The sequence below is a fragment of the Numenius arquata genome, chromosome 5 (genome assembly GCF_964106895.1).
Source record: "Numenius arquata chromosome 5, bNumArq3.hap1.1, whole genome shotgun sequence".
NCBI classification, from domain to species: domain Eukaryota; kingdom Metazoa; phylum Chordata; class Aves; order Charadriiformes; family Scolopacidae; genus Numenius; species Numenius arquata.
In genome coordinates, this window is record NC_133580.1 from 43,193,395 (window position 1) to 43,217,159 (window position 23,765).

The 23,765-nt window shown below is 36.6% G+C and overlaps 1 protein-coding gene across 2 annotated transcripts in view; it reads left to right on the plus strand.

The window, feature by feature from the left end:
- The window catches only part of TLL1 (tolloid like 1), a 143,313-nt gene that overhangs the window by 82,732 nt on the left and 36,816 nt on the right, over nt 1–23,765 (plus strand). The window contains exons 6-10 of one of the 2 annotated variants that reach the window (XM_074147087.1): nt 3,796–3,974; nt 5,727–5,832; nt 8,759–8,883; nt 16,016–16,131; nt 23,463–23,565. In XM_074147087.1, the coding sequence (XP_074003188.1) occupies nt 3,796–3,974; nt 5,727–5,832; nt 8,759–8,883; nt 16,016–16,131; nt 23,463–23,565 (629 nt within the window). Of the gene's footprint in view, nt 1–3,795; nt 3,975–5,726; nt 5,846–8,758; nt 8,884–16,015; nt 16,132–23,462; nt 23,566–23,765 lie in introns of those variants that run through there. The other variant, XM_074147088.1, reaches the window with a different exon arrangement.

Consider the following 23,765-nt stretch of genomic DNA (forward strand, 5'->3'; position numbering starts at 1 on the left):
AATAATCTGGAAGCACTTGAGCCTTGTGCCAAGATGCCTGGGAGCTGGCGCACTTGCCCTATAAGGAGATGCTGAGGGTCCAGGGTTAGCTCGATTGGAGAAGAGGCATCTTCAGGGGGACCCAACATCAGCCCACAGCTCCTAAGGGGAGGGCAACAAGAAGATGGAGCAAGGGTCTTCATGATGGTGTTTGGTGGGAGAACGCAAGGCAACAGACATAAACTGAAGAAAATGAGAATCAGACTGGATATAAGGAATAAGTTTTTCACAGTGTGGACAGACAAGCGTTGGAGCAGGTTGTTCAGAAAAGCTGTACTGCCTCCATCCTTGGAGGTTTTCAAGACCTGACTGGGTGAAGACCTGAACTTCTGACTTCATATCTGACACTGCTTTAAGCAAAAAGTTGAACTCGAGGCCTCCAGAGGTCCCTTCCAAAGCAAAATGTGAAAGAATCAGTGGAATTTTATTAATATTTAATAATGTGTAATGTGAATTTTCATAGATTGCATGCATTTTATGCTTTTCTATTTTTAAAAAAAACATCAAGCATTGTCAGTGCATTTTATCTCTTTGCGGAAGTTAAGGTTAGTATAGCATAATTACCAGGATGATGTATGTGACCTTAACATAGGTAGGAAGCCCTAGCTTATTAAGTTCACTTAATATGGAAATGGTGACATGCTTTCACAGAGTGCTGATTACTTCATCTGATTGATTCTTGTGTTTTCTACCCTGGCTTCCTGTAGACTGCCAAGGCAAATGCCAGATATTAGTCCTTACTTCAAAGAATTCAAAGACATGGAACAATGTTTTATAAAAGGTTTGAAGTCTGGGACCTGGAAACTGTGTTTGATAAATTTATTTGGTGTACTTAGTGCCTATGACAGTGAATTGGGAATTCTATACTGAGGATAAAAAGTCTCTAATGGCTTTTTAAATGAATGAACTTTTCTGAGAATGAAGAGCTGCTGCAAATTCTACTACCTTTGGCTCAGAGTACAAAGTGTGTCCACCAGCACTCCCACTCTAATTATTGGTTGGGACAGTGAATAGCACTGTGTAGGATGTTAAAAAAAAAAAAAAAAAAAAAAAGCAAAACCTTCTCGAAGATCCAAACACTTTTCTCCCCAAGGTGAGCACGACTAAATAAGAGATTGTATGAACTATGGTAATTTCCTTATTGCACAATAGAAACATATTCAAATAGTTGAGTGATTAGTGAAAGATAAAAACGTGGGTAAAAGTGATGTTGAAAATATCTGTAGTGTGTTAATTATCTCCTGTAGATATAATAGTCTGCAAACACGCAATCTGAAAAATATGTCAAGCAAAACCGTGTCAGTGTCACGTGCAAAGGTGAAATCCACTGTGGAATCGTGAGATAAAAGTGTGTAACTACTCTGAATTTTTATTTTAATCATTTTTTTCTGCAATATCTTGCTCATTTTTATCACCTATGTTGTATTTTTAGGGCACATCTTAAGGTAGTTTTCCAATTACTATTATTTATATCAGTGTTTATAATAACATTTCTATATTGTAAAAATTTAAAATAGTAATTTTGTGTTAATACAGCTTATATAGAGTGAGGGAAATATACAGAGCAATACACAGGTGCTCCTTATTGTCTTTTGGTGTAGAACAGTAGTACATAAACCTGCAACATTGACAATGACAGAGAATTATAGCAGGGCGTCTAAATTGCCATCGTTTTTATTTACCTGCCTTGAAGAGAGCAGTTAAGGGAAGACACCTTAAGAAATTAATTAAACATGATATTGCACAACTCCGGATGAAGCACTGAGACTAATTCAGTGCTGTGACCTAAAAAAGGTGATTCATTCCTATCCTTGGAACTATCCAAAACAGGAAGAAAAGAGTTAACTTTTTTTGAGGGTAGGAATACTTGAGCAGCTATTGAGATGGCAAGGAATGATTGCAATGTGAACAATATTCTTTTCCAACAGTAATTTCAAGATAGTTTCAAAATTCTTGGTACAACCTTCCTAGGATGTTGTAGTAATATTTTCCTCTAAAGTAACTTGTGCGGCCTTTATAATTTTAGGATATTTCTATCTTTTTTTTTTTTTTTTTGGTATATTTATCCTTGATTTTAACCATCAGTGTAAAATCAGCATATGCTTACTAAGAACACATATTGTGAGCTAAAATACCATGGCTCTACTTCTCTAATATTCATATTTTAAAATCCTAGTTGTATTAGACAATAAAAAACAAAAAACAAACAAACAAACAATGAAGAAGACCAACCAAGAAAAACTGACAGGCCAGCTAACCAAAGTTGAAAAGTCTCTTTGCCAGTACAAACCCTGAAAAGGAGAAACAAGCAAGAGTTTTCTGTAGAATTTAATCCAGGATCAGTATTGCTCCTATAGCTGCTCTTCCTTTATTGCCCACAGAGGCTCATGAAAGATAGAATCGTTCTCCATGCTAGCATTGGCCTTCTCAAGGACCAAATATATTCTGCTATATAAATGTTGCATCAGAAACCAAGTTTTTAAAAAAGGAGGGGGAGGAAGGAGAAGGTGGAGGTGATCTGCTCAGTACAATTCCATTCCACCTCACAGACTGCAGAATTTACAGAGCAGAGATGGGAAATCAGGCTTTTATTAGGGAATATAATGCTGGCTTGAAATATTTAAGATCTTCAGAGGTGACAGTGAATCAGCTTATGACACCTTAAGTTGTCTTCCATTTTGGTAGGATTTGCTTTACTCTCCTTTCTCTCCTTTTGCTAGTATAGTCAGCAGACTTTTTTTTCCTAACCAAAAAGCAGACAATTCAGATAAATGCTGAGAGTATGAATGCTAAAAAAGGCATCTCTGTTCTGTCAGTTTACATTGGAATAATGGAACTGCAGTGGAACAAGAATGAAACATGAGAGCAGTTGCGAAGTGGGGTTTTTTTGGGTTGTTTGTGTTTGGTTTTTTCTTGTGAAAATATGACTTTCTGGAACTAAGATTCTTATTACAAGAAAACATGAGTGTAAGAAAAAAACTGTTCACGCGTATCCAGAGCACTCAACCTCCTAATACACTGTTGTTGCAAATGACATTGTATATCACCCATAGCCAGAGAAACAAAAAATGAGGAGAGATTGCACAGTAACATCACAGGATTCCACATCTCATTCCGGATATTTTCCTTCTGTATTTTTAACTGCATGTTAAGTGAATCTTTTAAAGGTCTACTAATTAACTTTTGTAATTTCTGCACCCTTTATAGATGGAACTAATGAAGTAGGGTGAGTTTTCAGATCAAAATAAAGCAAACCTATCAGAATTTAAGTGACCAAGAGTCTGGTGAGTGATGTCAGACACACAGCAGAAGTATGGCACAGAAGAAACCTTGACTTATTCTTTCTGCTTCCCTCTGTATGCCTCTTGAGTGTGCACAGGCAAGAAAGCAGTGATATGCATGGATGAGATGGTCAACTCTTTTTATTGATTCTTTGGGTGAAAGAAGTTCCTGTGTCATTCTGAGATACAAGGTCACAAGTTACAAGTCAGTTGACCACAGCTACCATCTTTTAAGAAGATCTTGAATTAAAAAAAAACACCAAACATACATGTGTCCTTTATTAGGTATTCTGAATAATAAGTCATTCTTGCACTAGAAATGGAGTTTGTGAGACTTCAAAAATTGGATAGTGCATTGCTCTGCAGATTTATTTTTTTTTTTATGTAATACTTTCTCATATTTTATCTGAATTTCCTATATGGTTTGTAGAGATATGCAAGAAAATTTTCATCTGTGTTTGTGTTTTAATTACAGGTGCTGTTCTTATGTGGGTCGAAGGGGAAATGGTCCTCAGGCTATATCTATTGGCAAGAACTGTGATAAATTTGGTATAGTTGTCCATGAGTTGGGTCACGTGATAGGTTTTTGGCACGAACATACACGACCAGACCGTGACGACCATGTTACCATCATTAGAGAAAACATCCAGCCTGGTGAGATGTTCTGATAAGTATTTTGGGAAAGAAAAATCTGTTTATTTCTGGTGTTTTCTTCATCTGCTCAACTCTGAAAACTGAACACTGAATAGCAGAAATGAGTATTTATGCCTGCTACTCCTCTTAAACAGACTGAACTCAAACTGATTCACAAATGAAATATTGCAACTAAAATACAATCTTATGTAAAGATCTGGACAAATAGTTTTGGCTAGAAGGAAAGAAATAGTAATCATGCTCAAAAACTTTGAAGGAAGCCATTGTTCCTAAAGTCCTCTAAAAGTCATGTTTCGGTGCTTGAGAAAAGGCTTTTCTTTTGTAATCTTTACAGAATGATAAGTAGAAACATCTCAATAACTTTTTAGCTGCCCAGGAGGCTTAGTCCTGGAAAGTAAGCTGAGGACTTTGAATCTGTGACAAAGATGGGAACTGTTCCCAAGGTTTCGAAACTAGTATTTCCCTACAGAGCTTGCAGCTTTAGCCAGTGGCCTTGGAGTTGTCGAGACAAAGCACCTGAGGAACCTGAGAACTTTAAACTGTGACTGTCATCTCTTTGTCAGTCTAGCTGTTGTGCCTACACTTGTGTTCTGTGGGCAAGATAGGAGGGAACTAGGCATGTTTCTTTTGCAGTGTTCATAAATGTGAAACACTGATTTTGACTTAAGGGAATTCTCTGCTCGAGAAGGGTTGAAATTAGAAATTGTCAAATGATAGCTTGGAGTATTTGTCTGTTCCTGTAGAAGATGCTTTAAAACAAAATAGATTTGAGATGCAATAAACCTTTGCCACCTCAACTAGGACTTGGAAGATGACTGGCAGCACAAGCATCTGAAGTGCTTAAAGGGCACGTTCATCCAAGCCTTCCTTCTGTTCTCTCTGTGTCATTGACTTGTGTAGGTGCCATAAACGCTCTTCCCCTATGCTTTTTCTGTGATGGGGAAATCAGCTGGAGTGCCGTTCTCAGCTTCCTACTCTCTCCTTTCAGTTGTCTCTCTAGTTTCTGGCTGAAACCACTTTTTGTGGTGTGGCATGAATTTGAGTATCACTAAATGGAAGCAGGAAGTCATGACCACCAAGACATTTGGATTTTGTTTTATTATGCAAATTATGTTGGTTAATAATGTTAATGCCACTGCATTTTTGTTGCTAGACATCAATGGGAATATGAATAGGAGTAAGGGGTGCTTTGCATCTCTTAGTACACTAATTAGGACAAAGAACTTCTGGTCTGGAATTATGAAGTATAATTCTTTTGTTCTCTTCCGCTTTCATTAAGTTGCAACAGCTGGCTCTTGAAAATGCGACTTTGTAGTGTTTATATTACATGGGGGCTCAGTGAGTTGCTTTTGATGAAGCAAAGTCTCTTTAGTATTCAGTCTAATGAGTCTTCAACAAGGAGGGTTCTTCTGGGTTCTTTACTGTCAAAATCATTTCTTTCTGGAATTTAGAACCAAGCCAGCAAATGTATGGATTCTACATGAAGTGCAACATAATATGTGGGGCTTTATGTGGGTTAGGTGAATGAGAACAGTCTTTCTAAATACCAAATATAGGAATTTGATGTGTGTTTCAGAAGACGTTTGCCTTCTTGATTAATAAAGTCACACAGTTACTCTCAAATGGTTAAGATTTATTAATGAGTGTCAGTGAGTGATTAGGTTAGGATCTTTGTTGTTTTTCTTTTCCTGTTTGGCTTTTATCTTCACAAAAGACGATCTTAAAGAAACTCTAATTATCAATCATTTGTAGGTCAGGAATACAACTTCTTGAAGATGGAGCCTGGAGAGGTGAACTCCCTTGGGGAACCATATGACTTTGACAGCATTATGCACTATGCCAGGAACACCTTCTCAAGGTTGGAGTCTCAGGTTATACCTTTTGACTTTTAATTCTATTCTTCTCTGTGAATGCTAAGAACTATGTTTTTTAAGTATTCCAAAACCACTTAATATCCCCCTTGCAATATAGTATTCTTACAGCAATCAAAACACAGCTTGTTTATTTTAAGTCAGAATAATTTAATTATACTTTTAAACGCATTTTGGTTCTGTTCAGTTTCAAAGCAGCCTTTTGATCTTGCTTCAGTTCTTTAGATTTTAAGACAAGATAATCTGGAAACATCATTTCATATAATACTTTCTTTTTGTCTCCACAATATTTCGAATTTAGAAAAAGCAAATAAGTGAAATGGTTAGGAATTTTACGTGTAACATGATGTGTTCTCTTAAAGAGAAATCTCGTTTGATGCATAATGTCTGAGTAACTATGGATTATGCGAGTAGAACACGATATGGTATTAGGACATCTGCCATGCAAGCCACACCCTTTGCTAAGGACTGCAGTCACCCATTTATAACAGAGGCTGCAAACTCTTCTCTATTGTTTGTACAGATTGTTGCTGTCATCAAAACCATATAATAAAGAGTTTAAAGAGCTCTGCTGTTTTTTCTCTGGCTTGTTGCAGGCTGTTCCATTCCCAACTCCATAGTAACTCATGTGGGGCTCGCTCTGAAACTCTGCATGGATGTGGGGAGTTGTACAATGAGCTGTTCCCATAGGCTAACCCTACTCTGGAGAATAAGTGAAGGAGGAGTCTTTCACATGGTCTCTTCTTGTATTTCATACCAAGTCACAGTTCAGCTAATTACTCTCTCGAAATATCAGAATAATGCAAATTAAATGAAACCTCAAAAAACCCCTAACAAAAAAATGCTAGTTTGAAAAGTTATGTGCTTATCTTGTTGTTGTTCAATTCATGCATTTTAAGGAAAAAATACTAGACAATCTGAGAGTTTGAAATAAACCAAAGACCACTAAAAATCTCAACAACCATTGCAAATTTTTTAAGCTTATTCTTCTCAATATAAATTATATTATTTAAAAAAAAAAACAACCCAAAACCAAACAAAAAAATCCTACCAAAGGATGTATTCAGCATACACATAACTCACCCCTGGAGGAGCATGGAAATGAGTCACATGAGGTTGATATTAGTCACATCACTAAATGCAGTTATGGATACATTACCTTAAGGAAGAGATTATAAGAACCTATATAAAATAGAGTAATTTAACAAGCTGGAATCCCCCAGAGTCCTAGGGCAAGGACAACATGAAGATAATTTTATTTGTAGGCCTTGATCTCACCACTTTCCAAGCTGGCAAAAACTGATAGTGCCATGAGTAGGCATGCCCTGCCCTAAGGTACAAGAAGTTGTTACGTCATACTGTTTAAAAACAACCAGCAAACCCTTGAGGTCATGTATTGATTTGCACTGATTTATCTTGAAAGTATGAGTCGTGCTCAGTGTGGTGTACTGCCAGCTGTTTCTGTTAGACTTTACTCACCTGGATAAGAAGTAGAAATCACAAAACATCATAAAGTTCTAGTCACACACAATGATGTTGTTCATGCTATATTAAAACTGTTACAGGTTGTTCCCTTATTAAGGTGATGCTAAGGTATTTAAGAGAGTATTGATTTTACATTTTTCAAAATATGAATAGCATCAGTTTCAGGTTGTACTAAAAATCAGTGTAAAATAAGATTATACTTTATAGATGCAAACACTTTTTGGGAAAGAATAATGTACCTTATTTCTAGAAACTGAAAAATGCTATAAGTAGTTTATTTCACTGTTTAGATTAAGGTAACGTACTGAGATGATTCTGGTTTTTTGTAAAATTTCTAGTGATGCCACAAGAAATCTGACTGGGTAAAAAGAGCAATACTCAAATTGGTTAATTTATTATAATTAAAAAACTAAACTGTATTTCTAAACACTATTCCTAACTGTGAAGATCCTTACTGTGCATTCATTTTTGGACCTACATTATGCCTGAAAATGCCAGTTTTACTCTTCTATAAAAGCCTACAAGTATACAAGAGAGTATAAAAAAATTAAAGAACAAGAGAATGCAGAAACATAATCATCTGTTAACTTCAGTTCTATGGGATTTGAGAGATTTTCAAATTCTGTAACATGATAACAGAACTTAGTTTTGTACCTTACTCTTAAAATTTGAGAATAACAAAATATTTTGGATCATATTTAAAATTTGGGAAATTTTGAATAAAATCACATTTGGAGCAAGTGTGTTTCTCTATTACATCTAGTCATGTAGGGTAAACATTATTAAAATAATGTATGGTAAGTTGATATATTTCATTGTAAAGGAAGCAGAGTTTGGCAAGTAAACATTTATGTTTCAAAAGCGACAGTGGCTAGAGTAGAGTTAGATATATTATAAAGCCTGATGGAAGAATGATTCACAAGTGTGCCTGACTTTACCTGCTTTTACCTGTGTAAGTCAGGCTTCCCTTGAAAACTTTTTTAGAAATAGTAACTTTGTGATTAAGAATTTTGTGATAGGGCCTATTTTATATATTTCTGTATAATTTTGTAATTAACTTTTTTCAATATATGAAATATTAACTTTTTTCAATATATATAAGAACTTTTTTAACAGCAGTGCCTTTTTTCCTGTGTGGTTTAAATAGTAGTATGAGATTTCCCTCCTGTTGTCTAACAGAAATAGAAAAGCTGATATGTTAATTGAAGTACTGAAAGATTTTTTTTTTATATAACTTTGCATAAAGTTTGCCAACCTGAGGAATTTTCATGACATGTTTTCTGTATTTAAAGTTCTGCATTTTACCCTTTTAATTATGCCAAATGTAAGTTTACAAAATGGTATTATACATTCATAAAAGTCAGACAGTTTTATGACAGAAACCTGATAGGGTTTTTTGGGGTCTATTTTTATTTTTATTTTTTTTAGGGGCATGTTTCTGGATACCATTCTCCCTTCCCGTGACGATAATGGTATACGACCTGCCATTGGCCAGCGTACTCGTCTAAGTAAAGGAGATATTGCACAGGCAAGAAAGCTGTATAGATGTCCAGGTATTGCACCACAAACAAAAACCACATGCTAGCAACTGTTTGACTTGCTGTTTAAAAGGAATGATAACATTTTTGAGTCAGCTGCACAGTAGTCTGTTTGCATGTTGGCAGCTGACGTAGACAGTTCAAGAATTGAATCATAAAAGAAATCTTATAAGCAAGGTCTCTGGAATGCAAAACACTTAAGGAAAGATAAACTGTATGAAACAACACTTACTTTCATGACATTTCAGTCTTTATTTTCCTTAGCTGTTCAATGACTAGAAAAAAAGGATGGTGTTTAATATCACTTCTAGTTTGCATATTGACCGGAGTCTGTTTTTTATTTAAATTCAAGCAGAGTGCAGAAAGAGCAAATTAAATTATTGCAATCAGCTCTGAACACAGTACTCTTATGGGTGAACTGGTTAGATCTTATTACAAACTTTATACAGTTGTAACAGTTACCTTTGGTGTTTTAATATCTTCTGCCTAATTCTAGCATCCTATAATTTCAATACATATTAATGGCTTATCTCAACATACTGTTGGGGTAGAGTTGCTGTCTGTCTCAGAGACAAGTAGCAAGTATGGAGTAAACCAGAGTCAACCCTGTGGTTGCTCTCTTGAGCTAGTTCTCTAAGAGCTGGCAAAGTGTTGGAAATCTCAAAGCAAAAGGTTTTACTTTCCTTGCCCTAGTTATAGCTGAGATCAGTTTTAACCACTGGTGTCAACTGAAGCAGCTCAGAAGTGACATCTCTCAGCCAGAATTTGCCAACAAGGTCCTTGTGGGAGGCTAGACATACCAGCTCTGTGCCACATTGGTTTTACAGCCCTCCTGTTCCTCATGGGAATTGATGAAGTCTCAGTAACAGTTTTAAGTCAGTTATTTGGCTACTTTTTACAACCCAATCAATACAGAAGGACTAAAAAGAGGGATCAGGACTGAAGGGATGGAGCTGCTTCAGATTTGTAACAGCAGCAGTGGGATCTACTGAAGATCTGGGGGATCTGATACACATTTGATGTACACTGTACAGCTGAAATATACTTTTTCTTTGTGCTGTAAGTACATTGAATCATAATCTTCTATATACTTAGAGCATGCACAGTGTTTCTGCTCCTACCAGAGGAGAAACCACTTTAACGTATTTTCTTTAACAACTATTCCTTGTGGAATAATTTTTGTTCTTTTCTTTTGGTACAGCAAGTACTTGAATAACGGCATTCTTCTGGGCGACATTATTTCTAATATAAGAGTATACAGAGAGCAACAATTTCATAAACACAGAGAAATATGTATATATTTTGATAAAAGACAAATTTTGGAGACAGAAATAGACTATATAATCAAAACCACTGTGAAAGCAGCTAGTATTTTATGACCACATTGACTTAAGAAAGAAAAAAAAATAAAAAAAAATTTATAACCTAGGCTGCTAAGTGTGTATATAATACTCTAACATGCACTTTCAGTCAACTGAAAAAGATGCAATGTGTTTTTTGAGCTAACATTCAAATAGTTGTTCAGAGAAAACATCCTTTTCATATAACTCATGAAAATGTATAATGAAGAGACATCATTTCTTTCAATGTCTTGAAAGTCTTGTTAAAAGTTACTTTCACAGTGTTGTAAACCCATGGTTTTTCAGTAGTAGTGTGTGCAGTAGAATTTTTTGCAGCAGTGGTGAACACTCTTTGGAGGGATAATAAAAATGAATGCTGGTTGCAAGATCATGCTCCTTTTCTGGCGTTTTGTTTTGGCAAACTTCGGGATAAGAGGCATTGGTTTTCTAGCCTTACTTAGCTGAGCCAGTCCATAAAAGAAAGTGAGTTTTAGGAGAGAGAAAAAGGCAGAAGGTTTTGCTATGAATTTTAAATAGCATACTATTTAGCATGCTATTTTTTGCAGTTAATATTTTTAATAGAAGCTGCATAACTGAATAACACAACACAAACTTAAGCACCCAATAAAAGAAAGCAACTCTGAAAGTTGATCTAGTTGTGATCTAATAAATTTTTCAGCAAATAGTGAGACTGAAAATGCAAACATTAAACTTTGGGTTTTATGAAAAGAATAATGTGATCATCATAGAATATGGCAATCAAATTCCTGACACTGTTGTTTTTGAAGGTGTGCTGTATTTCCTGTTTCAGACAAAAGATGTTAATCATGATGTCTGCTCATGATAAAACAGCAGTGAATATTTCAAACATAATTAACATCTGCATTGTTTCATGTGTTCATTTTGTTGCCTTAAATGTAATACAATAAAAATACAGAAAACAATACCTTAAATCAGTGTTTTCCAGAGACGCACACTTTTTTGACAAAGGATTTTGCGGTATTGTCTACGTTTCATTTGGAGTTCTAGCTATTCCTGCAAAGAGTTTCTGGTCCAAGAAACTTGCTGCATTTTTGGGGGGGCCCATGAACATGAAGCTGAGCTCAGGGCTGCTGGAGAATACAGCTGATCATCACAACAGTGAGGCAGCCGAGCCTCCCAGGTTGTTTAGCCGGTCAGGATATTCAGGGTCATTATTCAGAAAAAGGCTTAGTGCCTGAGAAACAGTTTTGAGCTTAGTGAAGCCAAGGCATGAGATTTGATAACCTGTCTTTCATCAGCTGAGTAAGTGCCAGGACTCAACAACCTAGCAACAGTAATTTTGGTTTGTTTTTAACTTTTTCTTAAGATTTTTGTCAAAGGAAAACATAATTGCTGATAGGAATCTGTTACATTTTAATACTGAGATACATTGTTACATGATAGAATACTGAGAAAGCAAGCAATTAAACTGAGGGTCATTCCTTTGCCAATCTTATTTTGAACTTTCTTTGACTGTCTTGGCATTTGAGAACAGATTTTGAACTTCAAGGCTGGAAGCATTACAGTGGTTTTCAGACTAACAGAGTAATAGAATACTTTTTTTTTTCTGGTGTAGCTACTAAAATTTCAATACAAGTCTACCTTTGTATTCTATATAGAAATTGTAGTTGACTTAAAACGTATATATAGTTTTATAGGAACAAGAGACTAAGAAATGGAAATGATGGAGAAGAATACTATTAGGCAGAAAGAAAGGACAAGAAATAAGTGGGTACAGTGGAATGGGAAAGGAGGCTCAGACTGGCAGGAGAAGGCTGGTCAGAGGAAGAGACATTGGATGGAAGAAGTTCAGCAAATTTACAAATTGTCAGGGTCTGTGACGGTATGTGTGGAAGAGAACAGATTAAGGTTATCTAGCCTGGCTCTATTTTGTGCTGTCCTCCCTGTTTCTTAGGCTCAACTTGCTCCCGTCTCTATTAGATTGAAAAAGAGTGTTCAAGTTCAAAAGTGATCCTTTATTCACTACACACGGAGGATTAAGGTTTTTAGATTAAGACTGTTTCCCTATAACTATAAAGGGGAATCAAGTCAACAGTAAGACATTGAGTTGTACTAAACTGATTTAAGTTTTTGCTTTAACAAGTATATTATCAGCACCAGATATTTTTAGGACTCTGTGGCAGCTATATATGCCATATGTGTACAGATGTACAGACTTGGGTCTAAGTAAAAAGTATGAAAGATCTTAATTCTCTCTGGAAAAGGGTAAGCTTAAATTAGCCATATATGAGAGTATGTATTTGCTAGTGCTATGGACAAAGGAATGAGCGTCAGTTTCCTAAGTCTTCGAGATCTGGGCTTCCTCATTTGCAGAGTTCACTGTAATCCTTAATGGAACTTGACCGTGTGCATAGGCCAGCCCAGAGAGGTGTTATACACAAGCTGTGTAATTAAACAACGCTGCAGAGTTCACTAGTAGAAATTGCTTTGTATAAGCATATAATCCACCTACTGAGCGCACCCATTGCTAATCTTTACAAGGAGAAGCAAAAATAGTTTCCCTTTCCTTTCCACAGAAAGGTTTATCAGGAGTCTAACCTTCTCAAGCTGTGAAATAGATGGAGCTGTAAAATAGGGAGATTGTTGTTTTGGTTGGAGTGTGTGTGTGGAGAGCTAAAGTGGCATTTCTGCAAGTGGTCTAGCCTAGTAAAGTTGATATAAGGCATGACATTTGTGAGGGGGAAAAAAAAAAAAACCAACAGAGAAAACATTAGCAATGTTAATGATTAACAATGGAATAAAAAAGTACAAATGCTTTATAAAGCAGAGGTGTATAAGACTGAAGTTGTAATTAATTTTTTCTGACGTGAAATATACTAAGATTAGTTCTTAAGTAATTTAAATTAGTGGCCCTTACCTTTCATTTTCTTTCTACATTTCTTTCTCAAAGTGGACTCCATTACTAATGGACCGTCACACAGTAAAATGTTTATAATGTACTGTTTCATATGCCTAATCACTAATGCTGTAGTTGCCAAAGTCCAATTAAAGAGAAAACCTTTACATTCTCTAGTGATAGAATTTTAACTGTTTCAATTCACTGACCCATTGCAGAGGAATGTGCTTTTAAACACGAAATGTCCAAATATCACCCTGTCTGCAGCAGTTCTGGAAGCCAGCCTGGAACTCAGATCCCATAGATAATTGATTTAACTATTGGTTGGTATAAACTGTTCTTGTTATACTTCCCTTGAGTAACCAGGAATTTTAAATTAAATGATAACTATGGTGAAAAATGTAATTCCCAAACATATTTGTTAAATTCTAATTTTGTTAATCCTTAGTAGAAGTGATCCAATTACAATTTTTTTTGTTTCCCTTAAATTCAATGTTATTTATGAAAATTTTTGTTTTATAGAGAGCTCCCAGGCATTTAATATGGATATAAGTTAAATTGTTATATTAACTGGCTTTATTCTATAATTCCTAGAAAAAGAAAATGTTTCATGGCACCTTTTGCAACTTAAAATCCATAATTTTAAGGTCAGATACAACTTCTGTGTATGGAGCATGGAGAGTTATTAATATTCTGGAGAAAATAATCTTGCACACTGTATAAGAGAGAAAAATTCTGAAATGTTTTCAAAAATGTAAAACTGTTATGCTTAAATCAGTGATGTGTGTTTATTTTTATAACAGTGTAATTTAGGGACTTTAATAGAATAAGGGGTAGTTACGCCAAGATCTTCCTCCTCCCCTCTTAGTAATTGCAGGGCTGTGTTTGGACTGATATCTAAAAAGTCCCACGCACTTGATAGCATTTTATTTGCTTACATACTTCACATTATGTGGGTGTGTGCATTGCATGACTTCATAATATTTGTGAGTCGAAGTTACAGCTAATTGAAAAAAATGCAACATGAGCAGAAAAAATTGGACAAACAACATTCCCTGTCTCTCATTGTGTCATCTGCTCAAGGCTTCCTTAGTAGCTGTAGTATTGGTGAAATAGTTATAGCTAGAGCAAACAGAAAATGTGATAAAGTTTGAAATATGGTTTTATGCTTTGTGAGCATATGCTGATGCAGTGTAGTCTCAATGAAACCATGCATGGGAGGAAGAACTAAATAGGGCTCTAAAAGAAGTGAGCAGAGTACTTGGACCCTCATGGATCTCCCGAGTCGTGCGTGCATTTGCTGCATGGGGCATGTCCTCTTTGGGCTTTGTTTTCTTCTGCTCTTGTACCAGACTACGATTTTACTCTTGGCCTTCTCTTAAGTGCTTATGTATGCGTTGTAAGCTACAATACAGTTCACCAGCGCTGGGGGAACCCAGTACAGTACTCTGCAGTTTATTTAAGTTTGCATTCAATGCTGTGTTAAAAATAAATTGTGGTTAATTATGGATATAGCCTTTTCATTGAAAAGGCTTTGTACAGAAATAATTATTTAGCACTGAATACCCTTTTTGTATGTGTCATTTGCTGTGGCTGCCTGCATTTTTTTAAAGATAAAGCCACATTTTTTAAATGAGGGGAGTAAAAAAATTTTTTTTCTGTTTCATTCCTAAAGGACATGGTGAAGGTGACTTTAGCCATTAAATTTTGGGGGGGCTGAACCAATCTTTCTTTTCTCTCCTCATCACAATAACCATTTCAGTGTCAGAGAGCATATTTTATGCTTTGAATGTAGCTCATGCCTGATATTACAGTGTAGTTGTCAGATTATATTTCAGATGCATTTTAACAAGACAGCCTGTACAGCTGTGTTGTCTGTCTTTGTCATAAACAATCTTTTCCTTTGTCCCCTTTTATTTAAAGATTTTCCAGATCATTTATAATTCATTGAGATTTTGATGATACAGTAGTTCACCTGCTGACAGTGGTAGCACTGTAATTTGAAAGCACTGCAGATCTGATTACACTGTCAGTCATGGGATAATATTCTCAAATTCACATCTTTTGTATCACACCTGCAAAATTGGTAGGTGAAAAAAACTGAATAAGGTCAAAAAAGATGACTGACTGAGGTGTGACACCTACCAGAATCAGTTTTATTAGTGGAGAATGGCAGGAGCTTCCAATTCTGTATTTTAGTGTGAAGAATTATTAACCAGTCCATCAGCAGCTCATAGCATGATTGACAGGTGAGATATGGGTGCTAAAAGCATCGATGATAAAGAATATAAAAGCTTTCGGTATTTTAGGATTTTACATTTGCTTTGCTTTATTACTCATATCTCTACAAATCACCGTTGCAAGAGGTTTTGTTGAATATATGATTTAGTTTTCTACACTAATATAAATGAGTGAGTCTAGGTCAGATAAATCTCTCATAGAATCATAGAACAGTTTTGGTTGGAAGGGTCTCTTATGTGGGCAAAATACTAAATTAAATGAAACCACTGATGAAATTCCAGTGTAGTACCAATCATGCTGTGCCAGCTTTTGTTTTACTTTAGTTTTAGTTCTTAAAGGATGTGTCTAAGGGTGTGGCTAACTATTTTTTTCACCAAAGTAAAGTTATATGTATAATTTTGCAGTTGATTGACAGCAATGACATTTTAAAGACTGCTGTAATTTTGGTTATGTCAGCAGACAGCACACAAGTGAAATAGTTCATGGAATAAAAACATCCTGTGTAAAATGGAATGAATGTCAGGCTGGCTTAAAATCATTGTTTTGAATAAATCATAAAATAACTAGTGTGTTTTCCATTCTGCATCTGCAGTGAGTTAAATATATTCTGAGTAGATATTGGAAAGATGCATTTTTCTCTGTTAGGCACATTCAATTTTATATTTTTACTCTATTTTGTTTCTTTCAGCCTGTGGAGAAACACTGCAGGAATCTACAGGCAACTTTTCTTCTCCAGGATTTCCAAATGGTTATCCTTCCTACACACACTGCATATGGAGAATCTCTGTAACCCCAGGGGAGAAGGTATTTTAACATTTCCTCAACAAAAGACAGATACTATTTTCAAAATAGAATGTTTCATTTCATTAGCTTTTCATTTAAGTTTAAAGTTTACATAATAATTGAAACCAATGGTATGCCATAAAAAATGGGACCATGAACTATGTGCTTGACTTGACTTTGGTCTGTGGCCTTAGAACCACATCATCTATTTGGTGGCTGTTCATGTGAAATGAAATCATGATGTCAATCTGCTACACGTTTGCATCATAAAATCCCTTCAAAACTGGCTTCCAATCCAGTTGGTGGTTCAGTGTAAAGGTGGAAGAGGTAGTTCTGGCTCCTGCATGGTCTCCAGCATAGTCTCACATGAGCTGACTGAGCAGTGGGGGGCTGATAGCTGGGCTCTGCCTAAGGAAGATCTTAGTATGTTGAATGAAATATTTCTAAAGTGAAATACTAATAATGTGGGGTAAAGAAATTGTAGGTATTCCCTACTATTGGTTTTAGTGCATACAGTTTTACTTTCTGAGCATCAATTTTGGAGGAAAAAGGCAGGGGCGGGGGAAGTTGGCTTGGTGAAAGCAGTTCAGGGAGAGAAGTGTGCAATCCTAGTGAAAGCAAAACCTGTTCTTCTTGTGTATGGTTTCAAGACATGCTAGCTGAATCTTGTTTTAAATTATTGGCTCAAATATTAGCCTGCCTCAAAATAAATAAGGATAGAGGGATCAATGGGAAGTTTCACCTGAGACAAAATATGCAGGAAGATAAAAGGGTGTAAGTGGCTTTACAAGAAGCAGTGGCTGATACTAAGCAAATACAGCCTAAAGACTGAAATATGGAACCTAACACCAGCCTCAGTACTGGAGAGTCCAAAGAGGAAAACCCAGCATTTGCCCCCAGACATTTCAGTCAGCTTTGTCAGTGGTTTCCCACGCCATATTGGACATAGTTTTCTCCTTATTGGATTACTTTATTCCACATTTCTTTCAGGTCATGGTTCTGGTAGACACCAAGAGTATGAGTTCTTGATGTGCTAATAGATCCTGAGGAGTTGTAAGAGCATTTGCCACTGTGGGGGATGAAAGCAAAGTTATTTGGAAAGCGCTCACCCTCCTCTGGGCAAGAGCCAGAGACAGGAGGAAAAATAAACACACTCTGTGCTGGGAGGGCGTGGGTGGCTCTGCAGGTTGGCAGGGAAAAACAAATGAAAACAGATGAATAAGAGAAAGCTTGTGCAAAAGATGCAAATTAATCTAGGTAGGTAATTTTATGTCTCCACTATTTGTGTTGCTTCATAGACACTGTTGTGATAACAACAAAAATGGTTTAGGTTTCTTTTCTGTTCCTCGGTTAAAACATTAAAAAAATTGTAGAGTTCATCTACAATTATTATTGCCTTTTGAAAACAATATCAATATATGAGTTAGAAAATGGTCATGCTTAAGTATTCATAGCATACTCCAACTTTGTGTAAGCTTATCTGCAGATGTTAGTGTAATTGTAATATATTTGTAATACCATTATGTCTTGAGATTGTAACCACCACTGGAGCTGTATTACATTGTACAAAAGCTTAATGGGGGAAAGCCCCTGTCTTGAAGTTCCCCCTCCCCAGATAGGGAAAAAGACTAAGCAGAATTTTCTAATTGAAATTTGACATGACAAGTTGTATCTGTAGAGCACTGTTCTGACCTCCAGCTCTCATAGTCTCCATATAGTTCAGCAAGAACAAATAAAATTGTATTTATGCTAATGTCAAAAAGCCTGTTTTGTCAGTGCTCTTTCCCATAGGATATTGTCTGTTTTGAGACAAAGGACCCTATTTGCAGCAAGTACTTGGATGTGAATAGCAGAAATGAGGTCTAAATCTTGACTAACGCATATATCACAGTACCTTGGACACACATTATGCTTAATCCCAAATTTTCTCAGTAAATGATGATAAAATTCACGTTATGAGGGGAAAATAAAAATATATTTAAGCTTTTGTTTCTTTGCTGCATTGACCCTGACAGATCTCAGGAATGTTGTGTGGAAGTTAGAGTATGTATAAGTATATCACATCATGTTCTGAAACGTCAGTGAGCACTTTAGTCACCTAAAAATAAACTGAAAAAGCATCATCCAGATTGTCTAGCTCTTGTCTCTTATTTATTGAGATTTAAGATCTTGCTGTTTTAGCATAGCTTAGAGGACTTCTATCCGTGCTGCTTCCTGCAAGTACAGACACTTCTGATTTTTGATGGCAGGAAATTCAATGAAGGACAGTACTGCAGTGGTATGCAGTAGCTTCAGTATTCCTTTTATTGATAGGCATCATAAATTGCCAGCCCAACCTAAAATGTATGCTTCCCTATTACTAAAACAAAGCAGTTCATTTACCTTTTACTTTCTCTCAAGATTTAAGACTGTATGGTAAACAGTTGTACACAATATATCTATACAGAGAAAATTTTCTGGGGGCAAATGGTGTTAGTAATACTGTATGCCCTCTGCCAGGGTGAAATCCTGCCATCTGGTGTGTAGAAATTTTGTTGGCATAAGGAGATGCAACAGTGCAAATGTTTTTTTTTTAATCTGCCTTTTCAAATAGGTCACATTACTTTCCAATTTTTGTTAATGTTTTACATTAATGATAAAACAGGACAGATAAATCTTTGGTTGATATGGGAAAAAAATGCCATCTGCAGAAAACTTAGTGTTACCTAGTGTTTGCTATGTATTTTGTGCTTTCTTATCCCAGGCAGTAGGAGGTATGATATATTCTCCCTGCAGTAGCACAATTGATTCTGCTGTGTAATCAATAATTCCTTAATTGTGCTGACAAATACCCATTGATTGTTTTTGCTGTGAAGACTTTGAGCCATCCTGTCCCTGTGAGCAAGACCTGCCTTGTCTGTAGCTCTATTTAATACTTTGCAGAATTGTAAATAGGAATCTTAAATATATTTATACTTGTTTGGTTCCCGACCAGAAATCATGCTGTGACAGATTGGGGGTTCTGCCTATGAATTCTGGTCAATGTGGAGGAATTGCTGTATCATCAAATACCTTGGCATGTCAGAGTGAGAAAAGGTTGTGAAGGTTATTTCATATACTTTCAGAGAAGGGGGCCATTGAGGAAGCTCATTAAATTTTAATGGTTTCCATTTAGATAGCTGCCCTTTAAGACAATGACATGATCACACCTAAGTAAAACCATTCTTTTCCCAACTGTATCCTGGCAACTAATGATAGAAAAAGGCAAATTTCCAAACAGAAAACAGAGAAATCTGGTGTTTCAACTGTGTCATGAAAAATGGAAAACTTGTGGCTAGACTGGTTAGAGACCTCCAGGCTCTACACAGCTGAGCCAATGGAGGAGGTATAGGATGTGGCTTCCATAACTTGCTTCTAACAGAGGCAGCTGGGTTAGCTTAAGCAGCTGTGGAAGGTAGCCTGACCTTCTCTAACCCAGCTGTCTGCATCTCATCTGGTTAGAGAAAAAGGCTCCTCCTGGTGAAGCCCTCTGCTTGCACAGCTGGGGTGAGATGTGTAATGGTGGAAAAGGACAAGGAGACTTTTAAAGGCAGTAGGGTTTTCAAGTAGTACAGCTAGATACAGAGGTACCTACCTATGATCTGAGAAACTCAGGAAAAAAAAAAAAAGGTAAGAGTTTAGAAGGAATCTGAACTGCAAAGTGGATGAGTTGAGGGGAAGAACAAAAAATCTATAGTTGGTGAAGCTTCTGTATTTGAAGGACAGGTTGAAGAAAAAACAGTCAGCAAAGGACAGACAGAATTGTGGTGTGAATGAGAGACCTCTGACACCCTCAGAGGTAGATTCAGATAGCGCTTGGAAATGTAATTGAAAACTGAAGCAGAGGAAAGCATATCAGTGATTGTACTTTTAGCAAGATCTGCATATTTCTCATGGAGAATAACATGGTAGAGTAGGTAGTTTTGGAATTCTGATAATATTTGTTCGTTTATTTCTTCAGGACATGACCCTGAAAGGGTGCCTGAATAGTAAAGGCAAAATGCCCTGTGGGTTAGGCATCTGGGAAAGGGTGCACATAAGCTAGAAGGTGAGACGTGTAGCAATAGGCAGAGCAAAGAGGTGAGTTGTGAGGTTCCTTTTCCGGGAAAGAATGGCATGGGAACTCTGCATCCAGGAAATAAGACAGGGAAGTTGAAACAGGAGGTGCGCCAGTTAGACTTAAAGAAACATGACAGTAATATAGTGAATGCCGGCTGAGAGGATCACCTAATGCTTTGATGCATGCCATTTTTAGGTAAACGGTGCAATAATGTGGAAACTGAGTAGTATGGCATTGAAGGATTTCTGTCAATTTCCTTAGTAACATTGCAAAAAACCCCATTCTTTTTGCAAAATTAAAAAAAAAAAAATTCTCCACCAAGGCCCTGATGAAAAACTGGCAAGGGGAAAATGAGAGCCATCTGAAGAGAAATGTAGCTCAGTAGCTGAATTGAATGATGATGATCACCTCACTGGCAGGCACTAAGAAAGTCTCAGACTGGACTCAGCGATGAATGGGAACTAGATTCTGTACCTGGATTCAGGAACAGATGGATTGGGATCAAAGTCAGACAAACAGACAGAGTCCTCCTCGGACACTGGCTATTGAAGAAAGACGGCTGACCTTTTAATCCCTCAGCTTCTATACTAAGCATGAGGCAGATGGGATGGAATACCCTGTTAGTCAGTTTGGCGTCACCTGTCCTGTCTGCTCCTCCCCACAGGTGTGACCCCTTTATGGTTTTCTGCTTCCAATCCTCCAATGGGGCAAATACAAAGTCAGCTGACCCTGGGTATTATAGTAATAAGTATAAGCAAGAGCCTCTCTGCATACCATTCCTTGGCATAAATTAGAAAGAATCGGGTTTTATCAGTCTCTGGAAGCAGACGGTGTCTGAAAAATAGGCTGTTAATTTCAGAGAGTTTAGTTAGTTAGAAGAAGCTTAGATGCAAACTAGAATTACTGGAAAGAAAAAGAGTTCTGTTTTACCTCAAATCAGGACAGGATTGCATACCAATTGTGTCTGATTTCAAATTAGTCCATTTTCATCTCTGAGCTGAGGAAGGAAGCCTACAATATATTTCAACGGCTACGCATTGTTACAGGTCTTTATGATTCAGGGTGTCAGTGGTAGCCTGGACATGAGTTAATATCACCTAAATATATTTCCAAAGTATCAAACTAACATTGAAACAGACATTCTTGGCATACAGATCTGAGAATAAATTATTGCCTCCCTTTGTGGCCCTAAAATGACAGAAGAAAGGGGCCAAAAGAGAGAGGGCAGGCTATATTTGTTGCATCTGCTACACTAAAAATGTACCAAAGCTGCTTACAGGATGTTCCCATGGAGAACACGGAGCTAGAGGCAGACTGCTGTTTAAACAACCCTTTTGCAGGCTTTGTGGATGTGGTCGCAGCTTGTGGATATAAATGTTTGGCCATACTTAACCATCAGAACAGGTATTCATTTATTCAGCGCTGTCCTGATGGTCCTTGGCGTGCTTCATGTCCCTTATCTTCATCCCTCAAAGCCGTGGCTGCCAGCATAATGTGCTTCACTGTACAGGACTTCTGGCTGTTGGGTTTTATGTGTAGCCTTACAGATGTTTTCTGTTTCCCCTGGCATGGTAAAGGTGAAAGCTGAATAGAATCACCTGTGAGCTTGGTCTTCCACCCAAACAGTCGATATTGTCAGCACTAGGGGACAGGGGAAGATACAGCTTTTAAGATTGTCAGAAAGTTTCCCGCTCTCCATTGAAACTAAAAGGGATTTTTGAGAATGTAATTGCTTGTATGGATGTACTTAGTTATTTTTTGTGGAACTTAAGGGAAAGCAAAACCTCTGCTAGCCTTTGTGTGTTGTTATGAAAGATTATCTCCATTTTGCGTTGTTCGGAGAAGAGCCTTACTGTGACTCTCTTCCACCTCCACACCCAAACCACTGAGCTTTTTGTTATCTTTAAATTAAGTTTTATCTTCTTAAAATTAAACAGTCTGAAAAAAGTTCCTCCTTTCTGGTTTAATATTGTATGTTGTGGTTAGAGAGACACACGGTGCCTTCAGAGGAGATGGAAGTAAACCATCCTGTCTGACTATCTGGGCCTATTGTTCCAGTTATGGTGTTATGTTTCTTCCTTGCAGCTGGACTAAGGGTAAATTCCTCTCCTTTCAACTGACACTCACAGCTGCTTCATAGGCTGCCATGGAGATATATTTTTGCAGTGTGAGGTATTTGCTACTGTGCAGCAATTCATGTTTGCTTTATAACAGCAGATTTTGATTGTGAGTTCCTAGGATCAAAGATAAAAATAAAACCACTCCTGTGCTAATATGTGAATAAAGAAGATTTTTTGTTAGGTTAAAATATTTATTAATCTACACTGAGGAACTGATTTAGAAGATGAATTCTTTTTTCAAATACACCTAAATCCAATGAAAGGGTACAAATTGGAAATTATTTTATAATACAAAATATGAATGATTTTTAATCTTCTTGTTTGGCCCTGAAATTGCAGGACATGATATTAAGACTGTTCCAGTCAGTCAGGGTCCAAACTGAAGCTATTGTGTCATCCTGTGATCCAGAATGAATCCTACTCCTGTGTTAAAAGTGTGAGTTTGTGGCAGTTTAGGATTAGTATTTCTAAACCAAAACGGGATAATGTAATGGTCTACGGGAGTCCTGATATTATGTGTTGAAAATATGCCTATTTACAGATGTGCTAAGTAAAATTGGGAGTCCAAGTTCAGAAGTTCCAGAAATGTACAGAACTCAGATTTCTGTATAAAGCGCTGTATTATATTTTCCTTAAGAGTCATTAAGGGGCTGTGTACCATTTATTTTAGTGATCTTGCTTTCAGCATTACTGTCAATATTTAACTTTTCTCAAAGTAAACTATCTTGTTGAAACAGTAGTAGAAGGAAACACAAACCAAAATAAAAACAGATTTTTTTTTTTAACACTGTCAGTAGTGATTATAGTCAAAATGTAATGGAACAGGAACTGGCAGGAGAATTATCAAATAACATACTTAAAATTATATTAGAACATTATTTTACCTTATTAACATTCTCAAATTTTTATTTCTCAGTGAAAAGCTCCCTGTAAGTAATTAAATGTGAATAGTCTGTCTTGAATTTGCTCAAATATGTAAGATTAAATAAAAAAAACTTTTAATGTTCCCATACAACTTCTACTCACTATAAGAAATAATTGAGGAGAGGTTAAATAAGTGTCTAAGCAGTTGGAATCCTGTCACAGAATGTTGTGTGATCATTTTCTAGTATTAACCCCATGTGATTTAACTAGATGTTTTCCTCTGATTGCAGATTGTTTTAAACTTTACCACCATGGACCTTTACAAGAGCAGTCTTTGTTGGTATGATTATATTGAAGTAAGAGATGGCTACTGGAGAAAATCACCTCTGCTTGGTATGCAACTGTTGAATGCTGCACTGTCCATAGTTACCACACTCATTTAGTTCAGTGAACTTGTGTGCTGTTCAACTCAGAACAAACCTCTTCGGTTTTAGGTGTCTAGAATGTATCTAAACTTGGGGATGGGAAAAAACTCTAACTGGCCTCAAAAAAGCCATTTATTTGACTTCAAGCCTCAAGGCTTCCTTTCATTG